We start from the raw sequence: 24,637 nt of genomic DNA, 5'->3' as shown, positions 1-24,637 counted from the left end.
CTGTAGTCTCTGGGCAGGTATAGCTTTATCCTGATAGAGATGGGAGTCCTGCTTGAAACTCCCTTTTGCCTGCATTATGAATGTCTGAATTTAGCTCTACAGAGCGTGAGAAGTAGTTGTTGGTCTGAGTAAGACAGAGAACATGTGTGGTCATACTGCCTGCCACAAACAGAAGGTCATGGTAAAAAGGCCAGTTAATGCTCAGGGAAGAGTAATGGTATGCTGAGTTATTCAATGCTAAGATCTTTCCTGACTGTATAATTGTGTTTAAGGGAACTGTATAGCATCTAAGTCATACCTTTATGACTGTGAGCAGGGATGTGATTCTCTCAGAAAGCTTGCAGACACTTGCTGGATGCATGCATTAGCAAAGATTCAAACAGTTTTACTTTTTATTATGAACTTCTGTGGAGCTCCCATGTTCAGGTTGATTGCTTATTCATGAATAATTCCTTCAAACTCACCAGACTTGTAGCATGAATTTTGGATAAGCTCACCCTTGGTCACGAGGCCAGTGGGAATTGATCTTATCTTCTTAGTGGCTGTGTCCTTCGCCTATATCCTTTCATGAAAGCAGGCATCTATTTTCTGTATGGCTCCAGCAGAGATGATGACTGGCCTTACCAGTGCTACTCATCTTTTTTCTTCTTTTCTGTTCTATTCTTAGTCAAAATGATGGAGAGTAGACATTCTATTCTGTCTCCCAGTGTTGTATGTAGTCTTTATACTCCAATTGTGTCCTAAGAGTTTTCACTTCAACTCTTTTTGGCAGTATTGTGAGGCATTATCACTCTTTTAATCCTTACTTATTTAATCTTCCATAATTATTTGCTATTATCAGCTTCTTCATGAGTAACTGGCTGATTGTAGTTATAATTTGAAGTAGGGTGACATGCCTATTTAAACTTTGGCAGCTGTTTTGAGGTCAGTAGACTTTCTTGGTAAGTTTTTAAACAGCTAAACGACCCTTATGTATCCCACTGTCCCTTCCCTATCCTTATTTGCTAGCTTCCAATCTTCTGCACTAATTTGTTTCTTGATTGCTTTATCCTGTTTTCATGTTCTCAGTATATTACACACCCCTTGTTGCCTCTCATCATCACTGGAGTCTCTTGTGATTTTCTGGTGTTGAAATGTTGATGCGGTGCACAACCTAATTAAAATGCAAGGACTTGGAAGGAAAGCTTGTACAAAGGTTTTTGTTGTTGTTTTTTAATTACTAATAAACCCATCTACAGTCCTACCTGCAGCAATTACTGAAAATATGGAAGGCATACTACACAGCCCTTTCTGTTTTCACCTGTCTGGTTTGTGTTTTGCTGTGATTTTTTGTCAATGAAGTTCTACTAAAAATAGAACTTTTTCCGTTGTCTCTCCTCATTATGGGCAGAAAAATCACCATAGCTACAGGTCTGGTTTTACCCATCCTTTATTAATCCAAATCTTCTAATGCAAACGTTAAACTTTCTGGCATTTTGTCTAGAGGCAGATATTCCACCCTCTCAGTAGTCTGACAGCACAAAGGAGAGTCTTAGATTTCTTTTGCTTTAACACGTGTTTAACTGAAATTTCTTTCTAGCTTGCCCTGTTTCCTGGAGACACTTTTATTTGTCTGTCTCTCCTGTAGTCTGTTTATGTATTGTGGGATTTCTTCTTTTTTTTTTCTTAGATGAGACTCTCCCTCTCTGTTGTTGTGTGTCTTATTTGCCTTTACTCTGTCTGTTTGTGATTTCAGTGGGCTTCTCTATGTCAAAAACAGTCTACTTTTAGAAGCAGAACATTTTTAGACGCCTTGAAGGTACCCCCTCCTAACTCAGGGAGGTGTAGTGACCACCAACACACACCTGCATGCCTCTAACTTCGTTAGCATCAATGTTTCCTTACTAGCATTTTGAAGCCCTTCAACTCATACCATGGATTGTGACATTTGACTTGGTCAGTTTTGTTGGGTCATTGATCAGCTGGAGAGCCCTCCATTTATGAAGTAGATCCAGGATAAAAGTCCTTCTATAACCTCCCTCTTCTTTCACTTTCTGCTTACCATCTCTTCTCTCTTAAGCTGCAATTCTTTCATGTGGAAAAGAACATTTAGCAGTGAATACTTTGCTAAATTGCGGGGAAGCCTCTTTATAAATCTATTTTGAAAAATGCAATGGCCCTATAAAAGCTGGAATAGAGGCGAAAAGCACATGTTCTGGATCTGCATCAAAACGGCTCTCTTTTTTTAACCTTCTTTAGAATTATTTTTTTTATGTTAACCAAATTTATCTTCGCATTCTTGAATCAGTCAGCTGATTCAAGCAATAGTGGCTAACTTAACAAAGATGCACCAGATGATCAGGAATGATACCTGGCACCCTGCATTGCCTGTCATCCACTCCATTAGTGCTTTTCTTTCTTTTGTTTTGTTTCTAATTATTTGTATATGTATGTTTATATCTCTTTTTTTTTTCTAGCTTTGCAAATATTTATATTATATGATTTTTATAGCAATAAATTTGTGTACTTGCCAACTTTCACCAATTGGAGTGGAACATTTTTTCCTCCCTCCTTAACAAATGCAGAATCTCATTTTGAAGCTTTCTAGAGGAATTTGAGTCTACTTTGATCCAAGCAGACTGTTAAATAGCTTGGCTCTCACAGGATGCTTATTAATATTTCAATTACATTTTCTTTGCTGGGTATTATTGGCACCAATTCTTCCACAAATGTGAAAGAGACAATCCCCACTTTCTTTATCTTACCCTCTATATATTTGTAAAGTCCATTCTAGGTCTTTTTTATCTATCTCATTCTCACAATGGATCTTGGCCTGTGATAAGTAAACTTCATTATTGCCAATCAAATTTACTATGGGTTTCTTACAGTGCTTTTCAATCGTAGGCTTGTGTACTATATTTTTATTCGTTCTTTATGCTTAAGGAAGTGAACTGCTGCTACTAAAGAGAGCCTAATCTAACTGGAAAATAAAGGCAACAAAGGAGAAGTAGATTAGAAGGGTAATGCTTCTTTCTCTGTTTTAAGTGATTTATTTGTATGAGGCTCTATGCATGGAACAAGACCAATCTATTCTTTATCATACATCAGGTTTAAAAGTTGGCAAGTATGCCTGGAACGTTTACAGGAATGCTAAAATTCTTTCAGCTTCACTGAAATGTAAATCAACTGTATGATGGTGGGAGATCTTTGACAGTGCTTATGTGTATTTAATACTTAAGTAAGTACTGACACATGAAGTACTCTCTTTTCAGTGTGACTAACCACTTATTTATGATGTGTTTCTTCAGTGATGAAAACATACATCAATGTCTTTGGATGTATTGTATGGTAGGAAATGATCAAAATGTAATCACGCAGGTAGAAAAAGAAATATTTGATGATCACGTGTCAAACATGTAGTTCAGATGCTACTTTCAATATTGCTTAATTCAAAAGAAGAATCAGTATCATTTATACTGAAAAGCAATATATGATATTCTTAAGTCCACTGCATATTATCCTATAGCTACAAAAGAATCTAAAGATCCATTTTGGCATCAAATTTGTTATTATCCATAATATAATAAAACAAAAATATTACGTAGCTGAAAATGTCACTATCATTTAAATTCTGTAACCATCTGATGTTGCATGAGAAGTAAAGTTAAAATGATTTTAAAATATCTTTTGAAATTGCCACCATTTCTACAGCTTGTTTTGTGTGAGGTTTGTTTGTTCGTTTGCTAGCTTGTTTTTTTGTTCCTTTTTTTAGTTTCTTCCTCTCATTTTTCAGAACATTCTGTTTTGTTCCTGCTGGAACCTCCGTTGCATGCTGCAAATTTCTTGTCTGAAGTATGAGTGGTAGTTACCATTTCCAGTTGAAGAGATGGGAAAAATTAGATTAGTCAGCTTCTAATGTGCAGTTTTGCACAAGTATTATGTTCTACGTAAGCTGGAGAATTCAGCTCTATGTTTCAGATTTAATTCTCCAACAGTTCTAAGTGGCCCTGTCCTAATGTATTTAACTGTATGAAATTGCAAGTGAAATTTTTTATTACAAAACATGCTCAATTTTTTTTAACTACTTTGTTTGCCAGCAGGACTTAACTTTAGCAAAGTCCCAAGGCTGGTAATAACACTTGAGGATAATGTCAGCTTGTAGTGTTTGTAGCTTTATTTCAATTACAGTGTGATATAGAAGCCTGAGTGCTGTTTAGTATTTTCTGACACAGCAGTTTGTTACAACACAAGTTCACAGTGTAAAAACTAGGGTGCACTAATTCCATTGTTGTACTACTTCCTTGGAATTATTTACACACATACTTTAAATTTGGATGTAAGTAGCTATAAACTAGTAAGAAAATCGTGATAAATACAGGGCTAAGCCTGGGTGGAAAATGTTACATAAACACAAACAAAAAAAAGTGAAATTTTGCGAAACAGTTGCTACAGATTTTTTTTTACATTTTTATTTCCTGTCCCATTTTTTTTAGTGTTCATGCTGATGTTAGGAATATGGCAGAATACTCTGTGTGTAAGTGCATGTGTGTGCAGTGCACGAGTATAGAATCGTAGACTCGTTGTGTGACTTGATCGTTGAACTTGAGTCCTGGGCCCAAAGAATGAGTTTTGCATTTTCTTTTAAGGTCTTCCTTTTTCTTAATTTTCCAGGTCAAACAAGCTCTGGGCCTAAAAGGCCTATTTCTCAGAAATCCAAAGCAGGCCTCCCTGGACAGTCATGCTGCTGGTCAGCTCCATCGCAAACATTCCTTTAGCAGCCACATCTTGAGACGGACAGCAAGTGCACCCACCAAAAGCCAGAAGAAGAAGAGGGGCTTTCCTGAAATTGTTTTTGACACGAAAGATAACAGCTCTGAAGGGGCCAGTGAAGACCACGAAGCAGAAGCTGCCTCACAACCTTGCTTTGAGCAAGAGCCAGAAACTGCTTCTCTGTCACCAGCTCCCAGGGATGGTGCCTATGGGGAGGTACATGGCAAAGGGTTGAAAGGTAAGGCCCATAGTTCTCATAAAGCCAAAAATCAAAGTTGTGCTCAAGGGGGTGCTGCTTTCAGTGAACCCATACAGAGGTCTAACAGGGTCCGGCTTCGGGAGCAGCAGAGTGAGAAGCAAAGTGTCTTTGCACGCTGCGCCATCAACAGCTCTGGTAGGATCGGAGTGGCCACCAACTGCATGAAGTGCATGATTGGCTCCAAAGAAAGCCCAGACCTAGAAAGCAATTGGAGTGACCAACCTACCAGGCCTATTGCTAAAGATTTGCTTCATCGTGATCAGTATAGCAGTATAACTGGAGAAGAGAGGTTAGAGCTTAAAAACTGGGGTATTAAAGCACAGTCCAGACCACAGTCAGATTTGCAGGCTTGTGTTAGCCCTGGAAATGCTGAAGATCTAACAAGGAGCACCCAGTCTTTTGTGACCTCAGGGAAGAAAAATGTGGAATCTAAAAGTCATGGAATAAAGGCTCATTCCCGGCAGCGGTGGCAGTGCCAATCAGGTGGCAAGTATGGAAGCACTATCAACTTGGTTGCAGCCAGCAATGGCTCTATATCCTCCAACTCCAGCAGTCTAGAAAGCCTTGGAAGCCCAGAATTTCCCAAGCGCTGTTCTGAAACTTCTCGAAGGCAAGTGGGCACCCTACAGAGGGAAATGAATGCCTTATTCGTTCAAAAATTGGAGGAAATTCGAAGTAAATCCCCTATTTTCTTTACTGGTAAGACCAGATTTTCTTCACACTTCTCCACCTTAGATCACATCATTGTCTCAGCTTTTGCATAGCATCTTTACTTAGAAGCTCCGTTGTGCTGTTTTGCTATCAAGAGCTCTTTTTCTTTATTTTTAGCAATAACAGAAAAAAAAAGCATAAATATTTTTATTTTATTTTTTCGTAGATGTGCCTGGTTTAGACTAGTCCTTTCCATGCCTAGTTGTCCATCTGCAGTAGTAAAACAAACCTGTCAATAGTCCGTGAATGTCTGGATTGCTTGTTCAGGGTCGTTTGTTTCCTTTTTATTTATTTATTTTTCTTCAGTGATCGTGGTATGATACTAAGTAAATTTTATGATCCAAACCAGAGCATTGCTTAGAGATTGAATACAGGAAAACTGTGTTAACAAACGTTATTTCCATCATCAACGTTTGTGTTTCAACAAATAACCACAACAGAACTGATATTTAATGTGCAATTTTTTTTTAACAATGGAACAAAATTCCTTCCTCAAAGAGCTTGCAATTTATTGTGTAAATTACTGACATCAGTTCAGGGAATTCTCTAGTCTGGGTTACTCAAGAGATCACACTTGACCATTCTGGTCCTAAATACATAAATCCCCAGTATGCAAACATTTATAGATGTGCTTAATACTACGTATATAATTTGACTGTGACCTGAGGGCCCAGTTACATAATACAAAGCAAATGAGGAACGTGATCTGATGTTACTTGACATGAGCCAAGCAGCGTGGACTGTTAACATTTCCCAACTGCTAAGGAAAATTTGACCATTTAAAGGAAGATTCTTTAAGCTACAGCATTCTACTATGTCGTTGTTTTAAGCCAAGAATGTGCATGTGGTCACTGAGGTCACATCACCATCTCTTTACTCACAAACTGTATGTTCATATAAATGGAAAACAAGAACAGGAGTCTTCAAATTATGTATTTTAATGAGGAATTTGTTTTTTCTCCCCGATCTGGCAGTGACAGAAAGTAAGGGAGGAGATTGTGGCAAAATTTCCTCCAATTCACAGAACTGTGAAGATCTAAAGAAATACAGCTTTTGTCTCTGACCACAGGAGCATCTCTTAAATTCCTTCCACTTATTTTCTAAAGAATTTGGGCATTGATAGTTACTTTTGCAGGAATACTTAAGTAGCTTCAGAGCTTCCCGAGACACAGTCCTTTTTTTAGTAACAAGTTCTGGCTGTTCACATATAGTGGGCTTCTTTGAAAGCCTCGTATAGGAGTTTAAAATATTTTATTTCTTTTAATGGGACATCTATGGTTTCTCTTTATCTCTGTTTTTTTATTCTTTTTATCTGCTTTGAGCTTTTAGGAAAATACCAGGGTAGTGGGAGGGAGAGAAAGAAGTTTGCCAATTCCTGTGACTTGAAATGAATCCAAGGCAGCAGAACCCTTCCTATGCCTAAGTTATTGGCATTGGGCTTTTCATAAGCTCTGAGTAGTGTGACATATGTGGAACCATTTCCCATTATCAGTGCCAGCTCCCCTGCTAGCCCCCTAAGTCACTAAATAAATATTGTGATACGCTTGAAATTTGATTAAATCCATCTGACTTCTCAAGCATGGAACCAGCAAACCTTTAAATCGTGAAACAGTCACTGGGACTGAATGCCAATGGTCCAGTGACAAACACTGTACAAACAGCATGCTTTCCCCATCCTCCTGCTATTTTAGTGCCTCGGGCCAAGGCACCAAGGAAACCAATAACAGCAGCCTAATATGGCTGTATTTCATAATTAACATTCTGTTGATCGGATGTGCCACAGGAGTGGGACAGGAAAGTATAGTCTCTAGTTTGTCTCCTTTATGGCAGCAGCATTACAGTTTCCAGAATTTTGCTTTGGAAGTGTGCTGTAATGTGTCTGGATGACCTGGCCTGGATGGGGAGAGGAGGAGCTCACTAGTCTGAGCAGCTCTGGACTCCTCCAGATCCTGAACATTTGGCTGTTCTATGAGTGGTGTACGGGCTTATGTACACGTAAGCCTTCAACAATCAAGATGCCTTCTGTGTGACAAGTGAAGCAAAATAGTGGATTTAATATCTATCCATTAATAGATTCTGTTGGATGCTCTGGTTGGTCAGAAATTCTTAGAATCCAGCAGAACTGTTTGAGTATGTCTGTCTGTCTCCCTTCCCTCCCTCAGCACTAATTTATCCTGTTATCTGCACCTGCCTTCCCTACATTAACTGGATTTTTCCTCTGTTCTGTCCTATTATTCTACATGCACACTCTCCCTCTCTAGTTAAGAACTGAAAGGACAAGCAAGTTAAAGGTAACTGTCAAGTGAGTGTCACTGATTCATGCACCATGTTGCCTGTACTCCTGTTGTTTTTTGTTGGTTTTTTTTGTTTGCTGTTTTGAAGCATGTTTGCATTGTGGTTTAGAGATGTAGGAAGTAGTGGTTTTGGCACGAATGCTTCAGTTCTTAGGGTGCAGGATGTAAACATTGTAGATAGAGTGGGGTTTTTTTTTCAGGTAATGTAGTGGATGTAACGATTCTTCAGGATTGCATTGTCAGCCTGGTGTTCATGAAGCATGCATCTCTGCATTGTCTTTTGAAGAAGAAATGGCAATCAGGAAAACAAAGCTACCGTTCAATGCTTTTGTTTTGTTTTGTCTTTAAAAGGCACACTGACTACGTTACATTGAATGTATACAGATCATTTTTACTTTGTAATCTGCTCCAGAAGTCCTGTGATGTTTCTTTTCTTCGAGTAACTATTAAGATCACACCTATTGGTTAGTGAAAGTGTTTGGATTGTTCTACACGATCTGATTACGGTCTGATTACTGCCACAATTGAGTGCTGGAAAGAAGGAAAAGAGCAATGCAGCTGGTGCTGAATGGTGGAGGAAGAAGTTAGATTCTGAGAGAGGATCCAAAGACACAAAGAAATAGATGAATACAGTTGTTCTTTGATTAAGACGATCAAAAAAATTGTATGTTCCTACTGTGTATGGACTGGGATTTTTCAGAAGCATCTGCTTTTTTGGGCAGCTCAGACTGAAAGAATGAAAAATGTTGCTGCCTTTGCTAGGCATTTGACATCATCAGTTATTTAAAAAAAATCATTATTAATATATGCAACTGCTGCCTTAAAAGTAAAAGGATATCATGTCGAGGATAAATCTGGGGTTTAAACTGGAATTCATAATAGCTGATTAACCGAGTATCTCTGTTTTTCTTGTTTGTTTCTTTTTCTTCTTTCATGTCTCCCAAGTAGATGTCAGCCATTTCTCGATGCAGAGGTCAGTCACTTCTTTATGCAGCCTAGAAACTATCACTGAAGAGCCTGCTATTGCAAGTGAAAGCCATCATGGCAGCCTCTTCTTTCCTCTACCCATTACTCCTTACAGCGATTCTGAAGAAGGGTCTATGTCTGATCATTCCACTGAGTCTCAAACAAAAGGAAGCAGCCCATCCAAGCAGCCTCCAGAACCTCTGCTCACTAGAGAACAAAGAACAAATTTGGCTGCAGAAGACCAAGTGCAGATAGCCACGAGAGCAGCTGACGTGAGTGTATTAGTCCCAGATGATGAGATGACAAGCATGGCAGGACTTCTCAAAGAAGAAAATGGTTGGACACAGGCATGCAGTAAAGCTGAAGAGCAATTTAGTTTGGCAGTGCATCCTCAAAGGGCCTGGCTGGTAGAGGCAGCAGCTAAGAGTGCTGGCCAACCTGTTGAAAACTGCCAGAAGAACAATGACCAAACAGGGCAGATATTAAAAGACTTGACAACCACTGCTGAACTGAAAAGCCAAAAACCTGGTGCAGCAGCTGTCCTGCAGCAAAACAGTGTGATCAATGGCACACATCCGACTTTGTCTACAGATATTTTCCAGAAAGCCCAGGCTGCACAGACTCTACCTGTTTCTCAGATGAGCTCTTACACGTTAATGAGGAAGTCAAGGAGTGAAGGGCTGAAAAAGTCAGACTCCTCAGCTTTAATAAAAAATCCAAGTAGCCTATCTCCAGCAGCAGAAGTATACTTTGATGCTACTGTTAATGACCGGATCTGGAGCAAGCTAGATTGCAGCAATCATCGTGACAGCATGTCTTCCTCTTCCAGCATGTCCTCCAATGACACTGTGATAGATCTCTCTTTACCTAATCTAGCTCGCAAAAGCCTTCCAGATCTTGGCATCCGTCATGAGAACTTTGAACCCCTTGCCATGAGAAGGGGTATTCGCCCGCGGTCTGCTACAACATCAGGTAATGAAATGCCAGTAGTGAGCAAGAGTAAATCCAATCCTAACCTGAGATCTGACCAGCTGCCAGTGGATGAACTATGCCCCCGTCCTCTTGCAAGGAGTCCTCAGGATGCATTCTCATCCATTCCTAGGAGGCATACCTGGAGCAGGCTGTACATAGAAAGCCTCAGGCAATCTTCTAACAAATCCAAAGCACAGGATAAAGTTGGGAATAACCAGGCAAAATCCAAGAGCCTTGGAGACCTTACCTCTGATGACATTGTGTGCACTTTTGAAAGCAAATATCGTAGCATCAGCAGGAGCTTTGTCACTCGTTCAATGCGTGAGCAGCGCCGCTCTTCAGGCCTGAGAACCTCTGTCAAAGCCCAGGATGAACTGACTGAGCAGCTGAAGAAGCTGACAGCCTTTCAGCAGGAAAATGATATAACATCCCCCATCAGTCTTGATCCAACTGAATCTGAAGAGGAGGCAGAAAGCTTCGGACTCCTTCGCAGGTCATCCTCTCGCAGTCAGAGCAGGGTGCGGTACATTGCCAACAGGGCCAAGCAGGCTCAGGAGAGACAGCGGCTGCAGAGCCTGGGCCAGCTCAGTGCGAGTCCCATTGAAGAGAGAGGGAACCCAGAGGGGGCCTGCAGCGTTGCAAAAGCAGTTTGTATGGATATAGCTTCTCCTGCTGAGTTTACATCCCAGCCTAAGAACCAAACTGATTATAATACTGACACAGAAGTCTTCTTTATGCTGAAACTGTAATTCTGGGGAGCACTGAGTAAGGTGATGTTTACATTCAATACATAACATAGTGACCTGGGAGGCACAAATTCTCCTTCTGTGGCTTAGTGCTTCCTGGCCTTTCCTTCATGGTAAAGGTACCTGAGATCACGACTCCAAAAGAACAGATGAGTGTTAAACTTGTCATCTGTCTGGGGAATTCGATCAACCAAGTGAAATCAGAGACATATTTTTACAGTCTTAATGTTCTGACCTCTTTTTATTACGCTTTTTCCAGCCTGAAATCTGCCCTCCTTTGTGTGTGACCACTTCTTTGCACTCGGAAATTGCTCTGTGCAAAACTGATGCTCCTTATTACTTTCATTAATTGCTTTGTCTAGCAGTTAGGCTGGATTTGAAATCACGTAACTTGTTTTGGTGTTTTCTTGAGGAGCTGAAGGTATCTGGGAAATAGTCAAAGTTGCAGTGGGATTCTTTCCTTAATAATATACTAAAATCCATCTTTTATCATGGACTTGTTTATTTCAATGAAAATCCATATAGTCGCACTCTTTGAAAAAAGAAAATCTGTTGCCATGTTCCAAAGGAATGCTTTTTTTTTTGTTTTAAACCAAGCTTTTTTTTTTTAATATATATAGACTTATATTTAAGTACATATATATATATATATATATATGTATGCATCCATGTGTATGCAGGTATGTCTGCTTATATATGTACACATGCACTCGCTTAAATGGAACTGTGACTGTTTCTTGTCTCAAACATCACCCGTGGGAATGAGATAAGAAGGGGGAATTAGTCAAAAAATAAAGGCAGGAAACATCTTCTGACACTAATTCAGAAATGACTAAAAGCACACTGATCTTTTCTTGAAAACAGAACCATCCCTTCTTTGAGGTATTTTAACAATGCTGCTGTACATAGCACTTTTTTTGGATGAATTTTACTACTTCTGTATTGCACTGCCATGCAAAATTTTCAACAATATGTTTCAAAAAAATATATATTTAATTTTTTTTTTAGATGAACATATTTAGAGTTATATAGCAAGTGAAACAGAATTACCATTTTTCCTCCCCATTTTTTTTTTTATATTTTTAAGGTGTGTCCTCCATCCCATCTCCCCCGTCCAAAGTCATTTATTATAGATGTATTTTATCAGTGATGGAGAAGATTGTTTACTGAGATGCATTTTAAAGAGAAACAGAGGTTTAATTTTATTTTCAAGCTGCATAGAGTCCCTATTATTGAGAAAATATTTTGCTTTTGTTTGTAATGATTCTTCTGTGTATACTGCAAAATCTAAAATTTGTTTGTAAAACCACCTTGTACTACTAAAATAAAGATATTTAATCTTCCAGCTGTTGACTGTTTAGCTGTAACGTAACACTTTTTTAATGCTGTCATAACATCTAATTTTACTCTTTTTTCAGAGTGATATCCATTTCAGATCCTGTTCAGATTTTATCTGGTGCACCAAAACACATGCAAGTATTGATAGAGCCTGGCATTCTGGTGTGGGATACATTTCACGTGGAGAGTTTTGAACGAGTGTCTTTGGCAGCTGGTGATGATTGGGGAGAGTCATGTAATTTGTAGCCCAACAGGCACTATCTAGTGACCTAATTTATTCTGGCACAGCCAGAGAAGTGAATGCTCTGTAGAACAATACAAAGATAAGCCAGTTTTTTCAAGTAAGATAGTTAGACCTACGTCATCACTGAGGTTGTTTAAAATCTGGCTGCAAATACTTATCTCATTCAAATTGTCTCTTCCTGTCCCTGTTGCAGTGAAAATGGGCATGACTTTGATCATACCTGGAAGAGTCCTCAGTTCACTGTGGGATGTGGGGCTAGGAAGGAGTTCTTGGCACTTGGTCACTAACACTTCAACTCTGAGATGCCAAAAGGTGAGGGCAAGTATAGTTAATGATTTCATGGTGACAAGGAGGTAGGGGCTGGGAGGAGTTAAATTCTCTGATGAAATATTTTAAAATGATCTTCAGTATGCTTTGTCTAAACATGCTTCTGCAGTTTTCCATCCTGGCTCTGATCTTCATTACTTGTCTTCATAATTTGGATGAGAGGCCCTTGAGGTTTGTGCAAGAAAGGCTTGGAGCATGCACTGAAGTAACTCTACAATATCTTTGCAGTCTCTGAAGAAAAAAAAGGTAAATCATCAGCAGAATGTGTGATCTGCCAAGATCAGTCTTGCATTGTATCTTAAAACAAAGTGAATTTCATTAACATTCTTTAGACAGAAAGTCACCCTGTGATACTTATGGGCTGCAGAGCTGCAGGGAGTTGCTGCTTTTTTAATATCTTTAAAGCAAGAAAGTACATGCCAATTGACAGCTTCAGAAAGTTAATGTGTTAAAGGTCTATTTGTGTCTCTCCAGAGACCAAATTCCACAATGCTTTTTTATCTTTTATTGATTAAGCAATTCTTGTTAAATTAACGCAGCTCTCAGAAGACATCGCTGTGCAGCCCTTCAAAATATCCTTCTTTGCTCACATGTAAAAAAACCAGCAGATTTATGTTCCTAGGTACACGTGAATCTTGTCCTCCTGTTTAAGGTACAGTAACTGCTTTGCCAACTTGCTTTGTCACACTACATAAAACTATTAATTAAGCGTGTGTGTATTCATGTAAGTGGAATTCATGTTGCAGTACCCACACTGTTAAGTAGCAGGAATTTACCTAAGCAGTTTTGTAATCATCTTTTCTGCCCCAGTGTAATTTTGCTGTGAAGAATAATCACTACAATGATGACCCAACTGATCGGTTAATTTCAGTTTTTAGTGTTTGATTTACAGAAGGGAAGGTTTCATGCTGATTCTGGTGTCACAGTTAGGTTTTTAAGTGGATATATCTTTTAGGTTTGGGGTGGGTTTTTCTTTGTTGTCTTCCTCTGTGCCCCCCCCCCCCCCCCCCCAACAACAAACTCGAGAACTTTAAGCAAAACTGTTTTAGCATCTCTGTAGCTTTTCTTTTTTCTACATGAACTGGAACAATAGCAGAGGTCTTAAAATCAAGCTGGTGAAAGAGGATATAGAGAGAAAGGCAGCACATACAGGGAGGCTCAGCTAATGTGTGAAAAGATGTGCTTGGCTCAATCCCATCCAGAACTGCAGGTAAGAATTCAGTGAAGTGTGCATAACGAGCACACAGTTCTTTTTATGGGTTTTTAATGCTGAAGTGTTTGGTCCTCATAAACTTGTTTTGTAGGCAACAGTAATGATCACAACTCTGTCCAGCTCAGGTCTGTTTTGTTCCTGCTGGCATGTAGAGTAACTGCAGCCATCCTCCCTTGTCCTGAGCTCTCCCTGTGAGGTCGCAGACTTGTCCCATATGTTTTTCAGTTCACTGAAGTGTAAGTTTAGGAGTCCAAACAGTACATGGTTGTCCTCAGTGTTCGTGGTCTGTGTTCCTCCAGCTTGGTGCTGAAGATCACTGATGAACATTTGATTGTATCTGTAAAAACTCATTTTGACAGTGCTGAGATGTTTACAGCTGCTTGTAGCTGAGCTTATTAGTGGCTTAGCCCTCATTAGCTGCCAGCTGTGAAAAACTGCATCCCATAATGTGCATCTTACTAAAGCCTAGAAAAATATTCATGAGAAGCAGCTGGGAACCTTAACTCATCTGATTTCTGTTAACCTCCCTCTACGTGCAATGCTTTGCCAGAATCTCCAGAGTGTGGCAATCACATAAGAGATGAAAAACAAATCACATGGCAATTACCAAAGCTAGTACCTGAAGTGAAGCTGTAAGCAGTTCAGAGCACCTGGGGGGAATCCAAGCTGAATGGAATAGGAGGAATGTGGTTATCATTTACAGTGTACATTGGCATCTTGCTGTAATTTGTGTAGTAAGAGTGATGTGCTCCATTTGAAGTAATCTTGCAGCTCCCCTGCACTGCAGCGGGCCACGAGTTACACCCTTCCACTTTGGCATCACCAAATGCATCTTTGTAAGCATTTTAAAATTGAAATATAAGTGAGTTTTGACAGTTGAAGACAAGTCGTGTTGATGTTTAATGGTTGATTAACTCAGGGTAGGGGCTGAGGTGTGAGCTGCCCGAGACGTTGCCATCCTGAACAGTGCTGAAAGTCAAGTAAGTGTGAAATATTTTTTCTTACTCAAGTGTGGCCATGTTCCAGCTCCCCTGCAGGATGTGCTGTAACGATTTACTCTCTGCTGAATTCCTTTGAAAGCAATCCTTTGTAATTTCAGAGCCTTGATGTTGTATTTATAAATGACCTGGCCCAACAGCCACTTGGCAGGGTTGTGCTGTAGCTCGCTTCTGAGGTGGAGCTAGTAAGTGGAAGGATGCAGGGGTCAGGAGTTTCACTTCTATGTCTGTCTTACACAGTTCTGTATGACCCAGAATTTGTGGTGTGCATGGAATGGCTTTGATATTGAACCTGAATCCCCCAGCTGATCTGAGACAATCACAGAACAGAGAAAGCCTTGAGCACGGAGATGGCGCAGCTGAACAGGGCAGGGTGCTGCACAAGGAAGGCTTTTACAGCCCCGCACAGCATGCCGCGGGGAGGTGCTTGTGCTTTCTGAGTCTCAGTGCAGTGCAGAGCCGCTGGGCTGAGCTGCTTCCACACTTGTTTTGCTGGGGGTGCTCCCCTGTGTCCCCCACGCGCAGTGCCCCGTGCCGGGACACGTCCGTCCCGCGTGGCTCCTCCCGCTGTCCTTATAACCGCGTGGATGCAGTGAGCGTTCCCTGGAGCAGTTCCACTCCTGCTCGTCGAAGTGCTGGGACCCGGGGCGACAGAGCGAGCTGGGAGAGGCTGCAGGAGCCGCTGTAAGTGCGATGCTTCAATCACTGCCGAGCCCTCAGCTGGCAAAGACTGAAGCTTGTGTGCAGCCTGGCTCCCTCCCGGCTGCTGGCTGTTCATCTTTGCTCCGTTTGGGACGAATGCCTCCCTTCAGCACTTGGTGCAGAGGAGGGGATGAGGAGTAACGTTGTCTTTTTTTGTTTGTTTACATCTTTAAAGAAGTTTCCAGAGCTGATTCCAGCAAATTAACATCTTAAATCCTTTGGTTTGCTGTAAAACTTAGGAAATTTTGTAGGACTTCGTTGGGTAGCTGGTGGAGGGATGTTGGAGTGGTTGATTTGAGCAGCTCCTTACAGCCTGGAAGGCGCTGAGGTCCTCCCACTATTCTCACTGTAGCTGATTCTGTTTATCCTTTAATTATTTTAGTACTAACATAATTAAGGGAGTGGATTTGCCTTTGCAAAAACGCTGGTTTTGCTTGAATTCACACTTTTTCTTTTAGACAGTCAGTAGCCAATGTGTCACCAACTTTTTCATTTTCATTACCAGCTCAGAATAGCTTTTTTTGAAGGAGAACACTTGAAATAAAGATCATTTTACAGCATGTACTTAATGACAAAGTAGCAATAATGTACGGGTTAAATCTGCCAGAAAACAAAACAAAACAAGGCAGCTGTTCCTGCATATAAGATATGATCATATGGTTCAAGCATATGATTCTGCAACCAAAAAAAGGGAAATTTAACATTTTGCTCTTATGCCTCTGAAACGAGGACCTCCTGAAAAGTCTCCTGTTGAGCAGTGCCTGCAGCCTTACCCCGGCACCTGAGGAGACACTGCCTCTCCTCCGTGGGGAGCTGGCTGGGGGAGGTACAGCACAACTGTCAGTGGGTATGTCCTCTTCATCTGTTCATCACATCATTTTTTCTGCAGTACAGCGTTCCCTGGGACCTCTTCTTTAATGTTTGTTCTATTTGGACTCAGAAGCGAGCGTGTTTTCATCTGGAGACCTTTGAATTTGGGACTCCTAAGAACTGAGATGCAGAAAATCCAAGATGTACTGATTTAACTCAGGCACTGAGGGATCATAAAACCAATGTTAATGACTTTCCTTTAACCTCAGCAGGAAGTTTCCTCTTTCTGGTTTCTGCTGCAATGGACAAAGGACTTCGCTTTATGTTCTGTGCAGTTACAGCTGTGCTGCTCCTGAGGGAATCGAGCCAGACAGGTGAGAATATTTGACCCAGAATGCTGGCTGCATTCAGATCTGGTTTCATTAATTCTTATTAATGGCAATGCTAGATTAGGACACAAGTCTTAAAATGTACTGTAGATTTGGTTCAGCTTGCTTTTGCAGCTTCAAAAAATTGGCTTCTCCACTGGTTCTCCTGTCCCCCACCTGCCCAGAGCTGCTGGCTAAGGTCAAATGGTCAGTTTCTCTCGTTCTCTTATCCACAGTGTCCCAGTGCACTCCACAACCACCATCCACCTGACCTGTTGGTTCGGCAGTCCCTCATGGGCACAAGCTACATAAAGAGGAATGTGGACAGAAGGTGCAGAGGTTACTACCACGACAGAGGGGAGAGAGGGTAGAAAAGTGGGGGTGAGGAGAGCAGTTCTGGTTTATCTGTGCTAAAAGCTTTTTCACACGAAGTCAAGCAGGGATTCATCTCCCATTAGAAGGCTGTTTGTGCTCAGAACAGAAGGGGTAGGGGCAAGGCTGATTTGGCAACCACATAATTTCTTGCAATGAAACTCTGGGGCAAGAGTGGAGGGATGAGGCCCTTTGTGATACGTTTCTGTAAACTGTCACAGCGAGGACTTGGCTTTGGGGAAGTGTCACTGCGATGAACTTTGAGTTACTGCTGCAACTTGATTACTTATGGTCCTTTCAGGAGTTCCTACAATGGGGATTTGGACAGCTGCATCCAGTGCCGCTGTGGGGGAGCTGAAGCCCTCAGTACAGACTGTTTTCTTCCAAGAAACCCTAGCAGGTCTTCAAAAAAGGAGCCTCAAACAGCTTTCACTGGCTCTAATGAGTTTCTGAAGGGAGACAAGAGAACCCCTTTGTGAAGATTTCCAGCTCCCATGGAGAACTGTAGAGGAGAGGGAAAAAGCAGGTTTTGTTTTAACAATAATGTGGAGTTCAGCACAAGACAAGAAAATGCAAATCCAGAGAATGAATAATACATAATGAATGAATAGGTTGTTATATTTAATGAGAAACTCACAGCTTTTGCTTGGAAGAGTAAAAACACTCTAATTTCTTTGTTTTATCTTGTGTTTTGTTTTTTTTTGTCTTTTGCACTGTGAATCCTTTGATTCCAAGGAGCAATATTGCACATTCTAGAAAAACATACCATCCTGGGTAGTTAATGAGCTGTACATTGACACAATTGAGTTTTTAATTCTGCATCTCAATAATTACAGTTTAGATCTTTTGCAGGTTTGAGGAGTTGAGGTACTCAGGGTGTTATGGATCAAATAACTCAACGGGTTTTGTTAAAAGTTGCACATTGGAACAGAGAGCAGAGCCAAAAGCTTAATTAACCTCATTAATAATACTTTTACAATAAACAATAAACCCTGCCAGGAGTTGATTTTGTTATTATTTTTTCAGGAGCAATGAGGAATGATGATGCTGTGATTAAGGTATGTTTAAATTCATTGGTGCAGAGCTACCAATAAAGTCGTAGGTGCAAAAGCTCTTGGATATTAAATCCAGAAATAGGTGAGGTCCTCACAGATTAAAAGCACTGCACGCTGTGACAGCTTTGGTAGCAAAAATGTGAACTGTTCTAAAGTACTAGTGACCAGAAAGCATCTCCAGTTATATGACTGTAGGGCTGGAAGATGCACTCTTGAATGTGGTGTTCCATGCAGAAATGAATTTGTTTCCTCTCCTCTTCATCTCAGGTTTCCTACTGTTTTGTCTCCAGGAACTGCTCTCTAATGAGGCCTTAATTGGCTGCTGGCTGTTTTGTCAGCAGCGTAAATGGATCTTCCTTTGGGAGACCACATACGGGGTGTATCTGAAGAACTGTGACAATGTTTAAAGTGATTTTTGTTTGTATGCTGACAACATGCAATAAAGTGAATTGCTTTTGATTGATTAATTACTGTCATGGAACACACACACACACATATTATAATGTAAGCCCTAGCTAAGTGGGGAAAACCAATTATTTCTCCTTTGTCTTTTTTATTTCTAGGCCAGTGACTTGAGGGGACCAGAAGAGAATCTTCCAGCCTTGACTGTCACAACAATCTTGGTAAGGCAGTAACAAAGCACTGTGGCTGGGAGATAGCTGGAATTACACCTTGCCTTTTTTTGACACTGATATCTGTGTTCATCGCAGTATTCTTCAAGTGTTGTTACAGTGGTGTAGAGGTGAAAGCTGTTTCAGCCTTTTCATTCTGTTTTACTTTGTCTGAGAGTTACGTTACCTGTAAGCTATTTTTATCCTGAAATGGAAATACGTAAAGATCCATGTGTGCAAGGATCAAAAATGGGTTATTAAAATAAAGAAAATGCAATGCCACCAGTACTGGACAAACAGGATCATTCAGAAGAATGTGCATCAATACATTGTCTGATTCTGCTGTCAGGTCTGCACCAGACTGTGACCCTCAGCTGATGATTTGAGGGGCCAGATGAAATGTATTTGGACTTTTAGACTGAGAAGAGATTATCACTTGCTTCTGTGCTCCACAGAACTTGCAAAATCCGTCTGTCTTGCTGTGGTCTTTGACTGCTGGTGGCATATGACTCCTGTGATTTTCTTTCAGGTTTGGAAATGCTGTCTTCCCGATGCCGTGAGCAGAGATCTTTGGGGAGGGTTTTCCAAAATAGTAAAAAAAACAAAACAAAAAGTTTAATTCGCAGACAGTCACACTGCAGACTGTGGCGGCATGTAATTGTATTTCCCTCTTTATGCAGGAAGATCCTTATGTCATGGTGAGAAGTGCAGAACTGGAGGGATACTGCATTGATTTGCTGAAAGCACTTGCTTCAATGCTTCACTTCAGCTATAGGGTGAAGGTGGTGGGAGATGGGAAGTATGGCGCCATCTCTTCCAATGGGAACTGGACAGGGATGATTGGAGAGATTCTGAGAAAGGTAATTTTCATTTTATGTTTGAGAAACTAACAAGGAAAGAAGCCCAGGAGCTGTGCTGACATGGCTACTGGCCACGTAGGTTTCTGTCTGCTCAGCCTGGGAAGCGTTCTATTTGAGTGATAGATCTTCAGGCAGGTGGGATGGTTGGTTATATTTTAACTTCTTCTTGCAGGAAGCAGACATTGCAGTGGCTCCTTTGACAGTCACATCAGCAAGGGAAGAGGTAGTCTCCTTCACCACGCCATTCCTGCAGACTGGGATTGGCATCTTGCTTCGAAAGGACACCATCTCTCAGGAGATGTCTTTCTTCCACTTCCTGGCTCCTTTCAGTAAGGAGACGTGGACTGGCCTCCTGTTTGCTTACGTGCTGACGTGTGTCTGCCTCTTCCTTGTTGCCAGGTATAAATGTGTTTTACAGGCTTTGCTCAAGAGAACTGCTTTCCCAGCTATGGAGGGAGCTTTGCTTTTAAGAAAGTGCCCGGGTGCATTTTGCTTTGGGGAACCTTCTGTATAAATCTAGAACCAGAGCTAATAAAGCTTAATGGGAGATTCAGAGTAGGATCTCCCTATGAAAATCACAGTACCTCTTGATGTAGGTTATCCACGGTTGTCAAAAGGACTGTTTGTGTTACAGCTTTTTTGTTCTCACTTTTTTCAGAGTTAAGTTGTTTTTCACTCTGACCATATTCCTCTTGTGGATGAAATTATTTCTACCCCATCTTTTTCCCAGGGCATTCAGCTCTCTCCTCTCTTGTTGAGGCTGCACTAAGGCTCTCTGCATTTGCAATTTTGAACAAAAGCTCTATTGCTCCTTTTGTTTTGTTTTGTTTTATGCACGGTCTGTCATAGATCAGGATTTGCTCTGAGGAGCAGCCTTCATCTGATACTAAAGAATAGAGCCATTACTGCCCCTGAGGTGTACTAGGGGGACTAGATTATGCAATGGTTCAAGAAGGTAGCTGGCAAACCTGCAGAGAAGCCTCCTGAGCCTTCAGTGTTGCAAAATACTTGAGGTATTGACTGGAAGCATTTTTCTTTACTAGATAAACTGGGCTGCAGGTACAGGGGGACCTCTGATGGAAGGACAGGGCATTTCCAGGCAGTTTGCACTGCTGCACATCGTTCTTACTTCAGTGTCTGGTGTCATCCTGTTATGTCCTCATAGGCTGAGCCCTTGTGAATGGAACGAGCCAAAGAATGAAGAGAATCACTTCACCTTCTTAAACAGCCTCTGGTTTGGAGCAGGAGCACTCACGTTGCAAGGTGAGCTGGGAGGAGCTGACTGTACATCCAGCTCTCGGGAGCAGAGCTGTGCTGTATGCTGAGGGAAAAGATGTTAAAATTGGGCATTGCTAGAACTCAGGCATGTCTTGATTAGGGATTTCTTGGAGTTGTGCAGGTGGTTGGCTTCAGCTGAACACTGCATGTTTTCTGCTGTGACACTTGCTCTAGATTAGATATAACCATTGCACTCGTGCTTTATAGAGTGGAATCTTTTTTGTCTTTTTTTTTTTGCCAGTAGTATTGCTTCAGCTCTGCACAGCATGCAGCACTGATGCTGTTCAAAGCAGCTGCTCAGAGCTTTTCAGGCCTTTATGTTTCCAAAACAGCTGCAGAGCAGCTTTTGCAGTTTGGCCTTTCCTGTGCCGGCTTTAGCTCAAGCTGTCTCTCACCGTCCGTGCTTTCTGCCCTCTCCTCGCAGGCGTTCCCCCCCGGCCCAAGGCGCTCTCTGTGCGGGTCATCGCTGCCATCTGGTGGCTCTTCACCATAGCTCTGCTGGCTGCTTACATCGCCAACTTCACCGCGCTGCTGAGCTCCGGCAGCGAGCAGCTCCCGATCCAGACCTTCGAAGATCTTGTGAAGCAAAGAAAGCTCGAGTTCGGGACGCTGGATGGCTCCTCCACTTTCTACTTCTTCAAGGTGCACAAAACTTAATTGTGCACGTACACATGTCTTAGAACTGCTGAGTGGAGGCGAGCTGTCCGGCTCACGCCGCCTTCTCCTCTGCAGACTGTCAGCTCTCGTTGTAATTCAAACACTGTGATTGGTATATGTTGTTCTGTTGTCTCTTCTTTCACCTTTTCTCTGAGAGAAAAGCACACAGAAGTTGTGTTTTAATAGTGTATTAACTCTTAAGACAGCGGTCCAAGTCTTCAGGGGTTATTCTTGTGTACCTTGAACATAAGGCACTGGAGAGATGATAGTTTCCATTACAGAGGACTCAAAGATAAATAGTTTAAGTACTGTCATTCTCTAATTTTTTTTCAGTCACTACACATATATACACCAATGTTTTTTCTGGGTAATTGTTTCCCACATCATTTCTCTCTTGAATTTTTGGGTTGCAGAACTCCAAGAATCCCATCCATCAGATGATCTATGAATACATGGACAAGAGACGAGACCACGTGTTAGTCAAAACCTACCAGGAGGCAGTCGAGCGTGTGATGGAGTCCAATTACGCCTTCATTGGTGAATCAATCTCTCAAGACCTTGCAGCTGCCAGGCACTGCAATTTGATCAGAGCCCCTGAAGTTATTGGAGCCAGAGGATTTGGCATTGCCACTGCCCAGGGTTAGTCACTGTGTATGACTTCTGTCCCACTCCTCCACTTGTGTTTCGTAGGCTTGAAAAGAGCAGAGTCTGGCATACCTAAGTCCTGAAACTCAGAGACATTTTCTATGCATTAAGACTAATAATCTACAAATTGTTAACCCCGATATCCAGTGTTTCCATTCATCATCAGTAGCACTCGCTCTTATTTTGAACTGTGGATTTTAAAAGTTCCCCCTGCCAATGATGCCATTGGTTTTATTCTGTTTGTTTTCCTCCTGCCCTGGTACCAAGAATGCAGAACTCTCAGTCAAATTTGTGAGCTGGACTGACAGCATTTTTCAAAGAACCTTCACACTGTCATTGCTGTGGAAGTGGGCAGGGTAGGAATGGTTGTTATTAAGAAAGCACTCGGCCTGCTGTGCTCTGCAGAACGACCATTTTAAAGTCGGGAAGCACACCCAGCTCTGTAGGAGCAGGTTGATTAAAAAAGCGTCTGTGATCTCTCACACCCTTTCTTTCCTCTTCCATCCCACTGCTGGCAGCATCACCATGGACTAAGAAGCTGTCGGTTGCTGTCCTCAAACTGCGTGAGTCGGGTGATCTTGACTACCTGCGAAACAAGTGGTGGGAGTCCAGCTGCCTTCACAAAAGCAGAGAGAGGTGGAGTCCTCTGCAGCCCCAGGCTCTGGGGGGGCTCTTTCTGACTCTTGCAATTGGCCTGGCACTGGGAGTGATTGCAGCTGTGGTGGAGCTGTCCAGTAAGAGCAGGCACGCTGCTGGGCACGTCAAGGTGGGTGACCCTCATCGCCTCCTGTGCTCCTTGGATCCGTTCTGTTCAGTGTGGGCACTAGAGCTCCACTGCACAGTGCTGGCTTTCTTACCGTGGCAGTCTTGTTTGCCTAAGGAAAGGTAATGGGGAGGGAAAATAGATGCTACATATTTACTCTTTAAAATCTCTGAAAGGATGCTTGGGCTATGTGACAGCTACACAGCCTGAGAAGTGTAAGAATAAATTTAAAAAGCTGAACATATTAAATAGGAACATTTACTGTAATGCAGACAGACTGCATTCCACTACTCAGATGTGTACAGAGGACAGTAAATCATCAGTAACAAGTTTATTCTCAAGTATGGCTATTCTCAAGTCATTTGACAAGCAGGAAAACACATGTAAATAAAACTGCACTAGTATTTGTGTATTTTGGTAGTCTTGTTCTCCATCCATTGCAGTGAAAGCCTAGTGCACATTTAAAAGCTGGATTCTACCATACAGAAAAACTTATCCCCTTGTTTTCTTTTTCCCCCTTTTCTTTTCCAGAAATCGTGTTGCTCCATTTTCACAGAAGAAATGTGTACTCGTCTACGTATAAAAGAAAACACAAGACAAACCCAGGAGACTTCAGGGAGGGCTAATGCTTGAAAAAAATCTTAAGGAATGGGCACGTATTAGGGTTCAGCTGTCTAGGTGCCATAGGAGCCACATCACTGTAGAAAGATATTTTTCTGCACGACTAGAGTGTTAGATTCCTAACTACAACACACAGCACTTCTGGATTGATGGTGGGACTGGTTATAGAAGAAAACCAAGCAGCTTGGAGGAATTTTAATTGATAAGGGGTAGAGTGCAACTGCTAAAATTAAGGGAGGTTAAGATGGGAGATCACATCTATGTTTAATTTAGAAGTTTACTGTGTAAGAGCATGAACGCCTACAGGAGTAAGTGACTTGGGATAGGTTAATAAGAATCCTCTGCAAACTAATTATAGAATGAGGTGCAATCTTGAAAATTAAAGCTTTCATCTGACTGTTCTAATCAAGAATAACTGCTTCTTAAGATTTTAATTATAAACAGACTGTACTTTTCCCCTCTCCTAGGCGAATGATAGCGATCACTGCGAAGGTCATTTCTGACTCAGAAAAGACATTACTGATGCATCCATCCCAGTAATGCAGCTGTATCCCAGACAAAGGCCTAAACCTGAGAAAGGGAAGCCTGACAACTAAGGAACTGGTTTTAAGAAATGTCTGTTTTCCATCAGAAGATAAGGTTTCCTTGTTTAGCTACAGAGGAGAGTTTGTCCTTGCTAACCTGACAGGGAAGTATTTGGGAATAAGATTCATACTTAAAATCCAAGAGCATTAGAATATGAACACTGGCAAACAAAATCAAGTAAAGAAAGTACAAAATCAGTAGGCAAGGGTGAGTGAGTGATGGGCATTTTGTGTTCTTTTTTCTTGCTGTCAAAGAATCTTTGAAATTCATGGGGAATTAGTTATTTATATTAAACCAGTTATTTGGTTACATATTAAACAGTTTTCTAATTAAGCTGTTTTTCATTTCAGAGGTGGAATGGCTGATGCATGCACATATTGTTCTGCAAATTCATGGTTAAATCACTGCATTTATGTACTGCACATCTGGCAGAGCAGGACACAAATTCAGTTACTTTGAAGTGGTTTTAACTGCACTGCATGAACAGAGAGAC

At 41.4% G+C, this 24,637-nt stretch overlaps 2 protein-coding genes across 3 annotated transcripts in view; both read left to right on the top strand.

Moving 5' to 3' along the window:
* PLCH2 (phospholipase C eta 2) overlaps positions 1-11,331 on the top strand; it is a 62,525-nt gene extending 51,194 nt beyond the window's left edge. The window contains exons 21-22 of the mRNA XM_065737940.1: positions 4,651-5,707; positions 8,962-11,331. Of these exons, the coding sequence (XP_065594012.1) occupies positions 4,651-5,707; positions 8,962-10,700 (2,796 nt within the window). The 3' untranslated portion in view covers positions 10,701-11,331. The remainder of the gene's footprint in view (positions 1-4,650; positions 5,708-8,961) is intronic.
* A 2,347-nt stretch (positions 11,332-13,678) lies between these two features.
* LOC136049578 (probable glutamate receptor) lies at positions 13,679-24,415 on the top strand. Of its 2 annotated transcripts, XM_065737928.1 has the most exons (11): positions 13,679-13,816; positions 16,599-16,703; positions 18,096-18,127; positions 18,688-18,747; positions 19,416-19,595; positions 19,768-19,994; positions 20,761-20,858; positions 21,298-21,515; positions 21,944-22,169; positions 22,694-22,941; positions 23,470-24,415. In XM_065737928.1, exons 2-11 carry the CDS (start codon positions 16,631-16,633, stop codon positions 23,569-23,571), a joined length of 1,464 nt encoding a protein of 487 aa, XP_065594000.1. In that variant the 5' UTR covers positions 13,679-13,816; positions 16,599-16,630; the 3' UTR covers positions 23,572-24,415. The 2 variants fall into 2 exon arrangements, with proteins under 2 accessions (XP_065594000.1, XP_065594002.1); XM_065737930.1 differs by lacking the exon at positions 13,679-13,816 and having other exon boundaries at positions 16,589-16,703.
* Positions 24,416-24,637: the final 222 nt, after the last annotated feature.

Source organism: Cyrtonyx montezumae, unplaced genomic scaffold (genome assembly GCF_038088225.1).
Source record: "Cyrtonyx montezumae isolate F1298 unplaced genomic scaffold, pur_monq_1.0 scaffold_21, whole genome shotgun sequence".
In the NCBI taxonomy this organism is placed as follows: Eukaryota; Metazoa; Chordata; class Aves; order Galliformes; family Odontophoridae; genus Cyrtonyx; species Cyrtonyx montezumae.
Note: the sequence above shows the minus strand (reverse complement) of the source record. Positions and strands in the feature narration are given on the sequence as shown.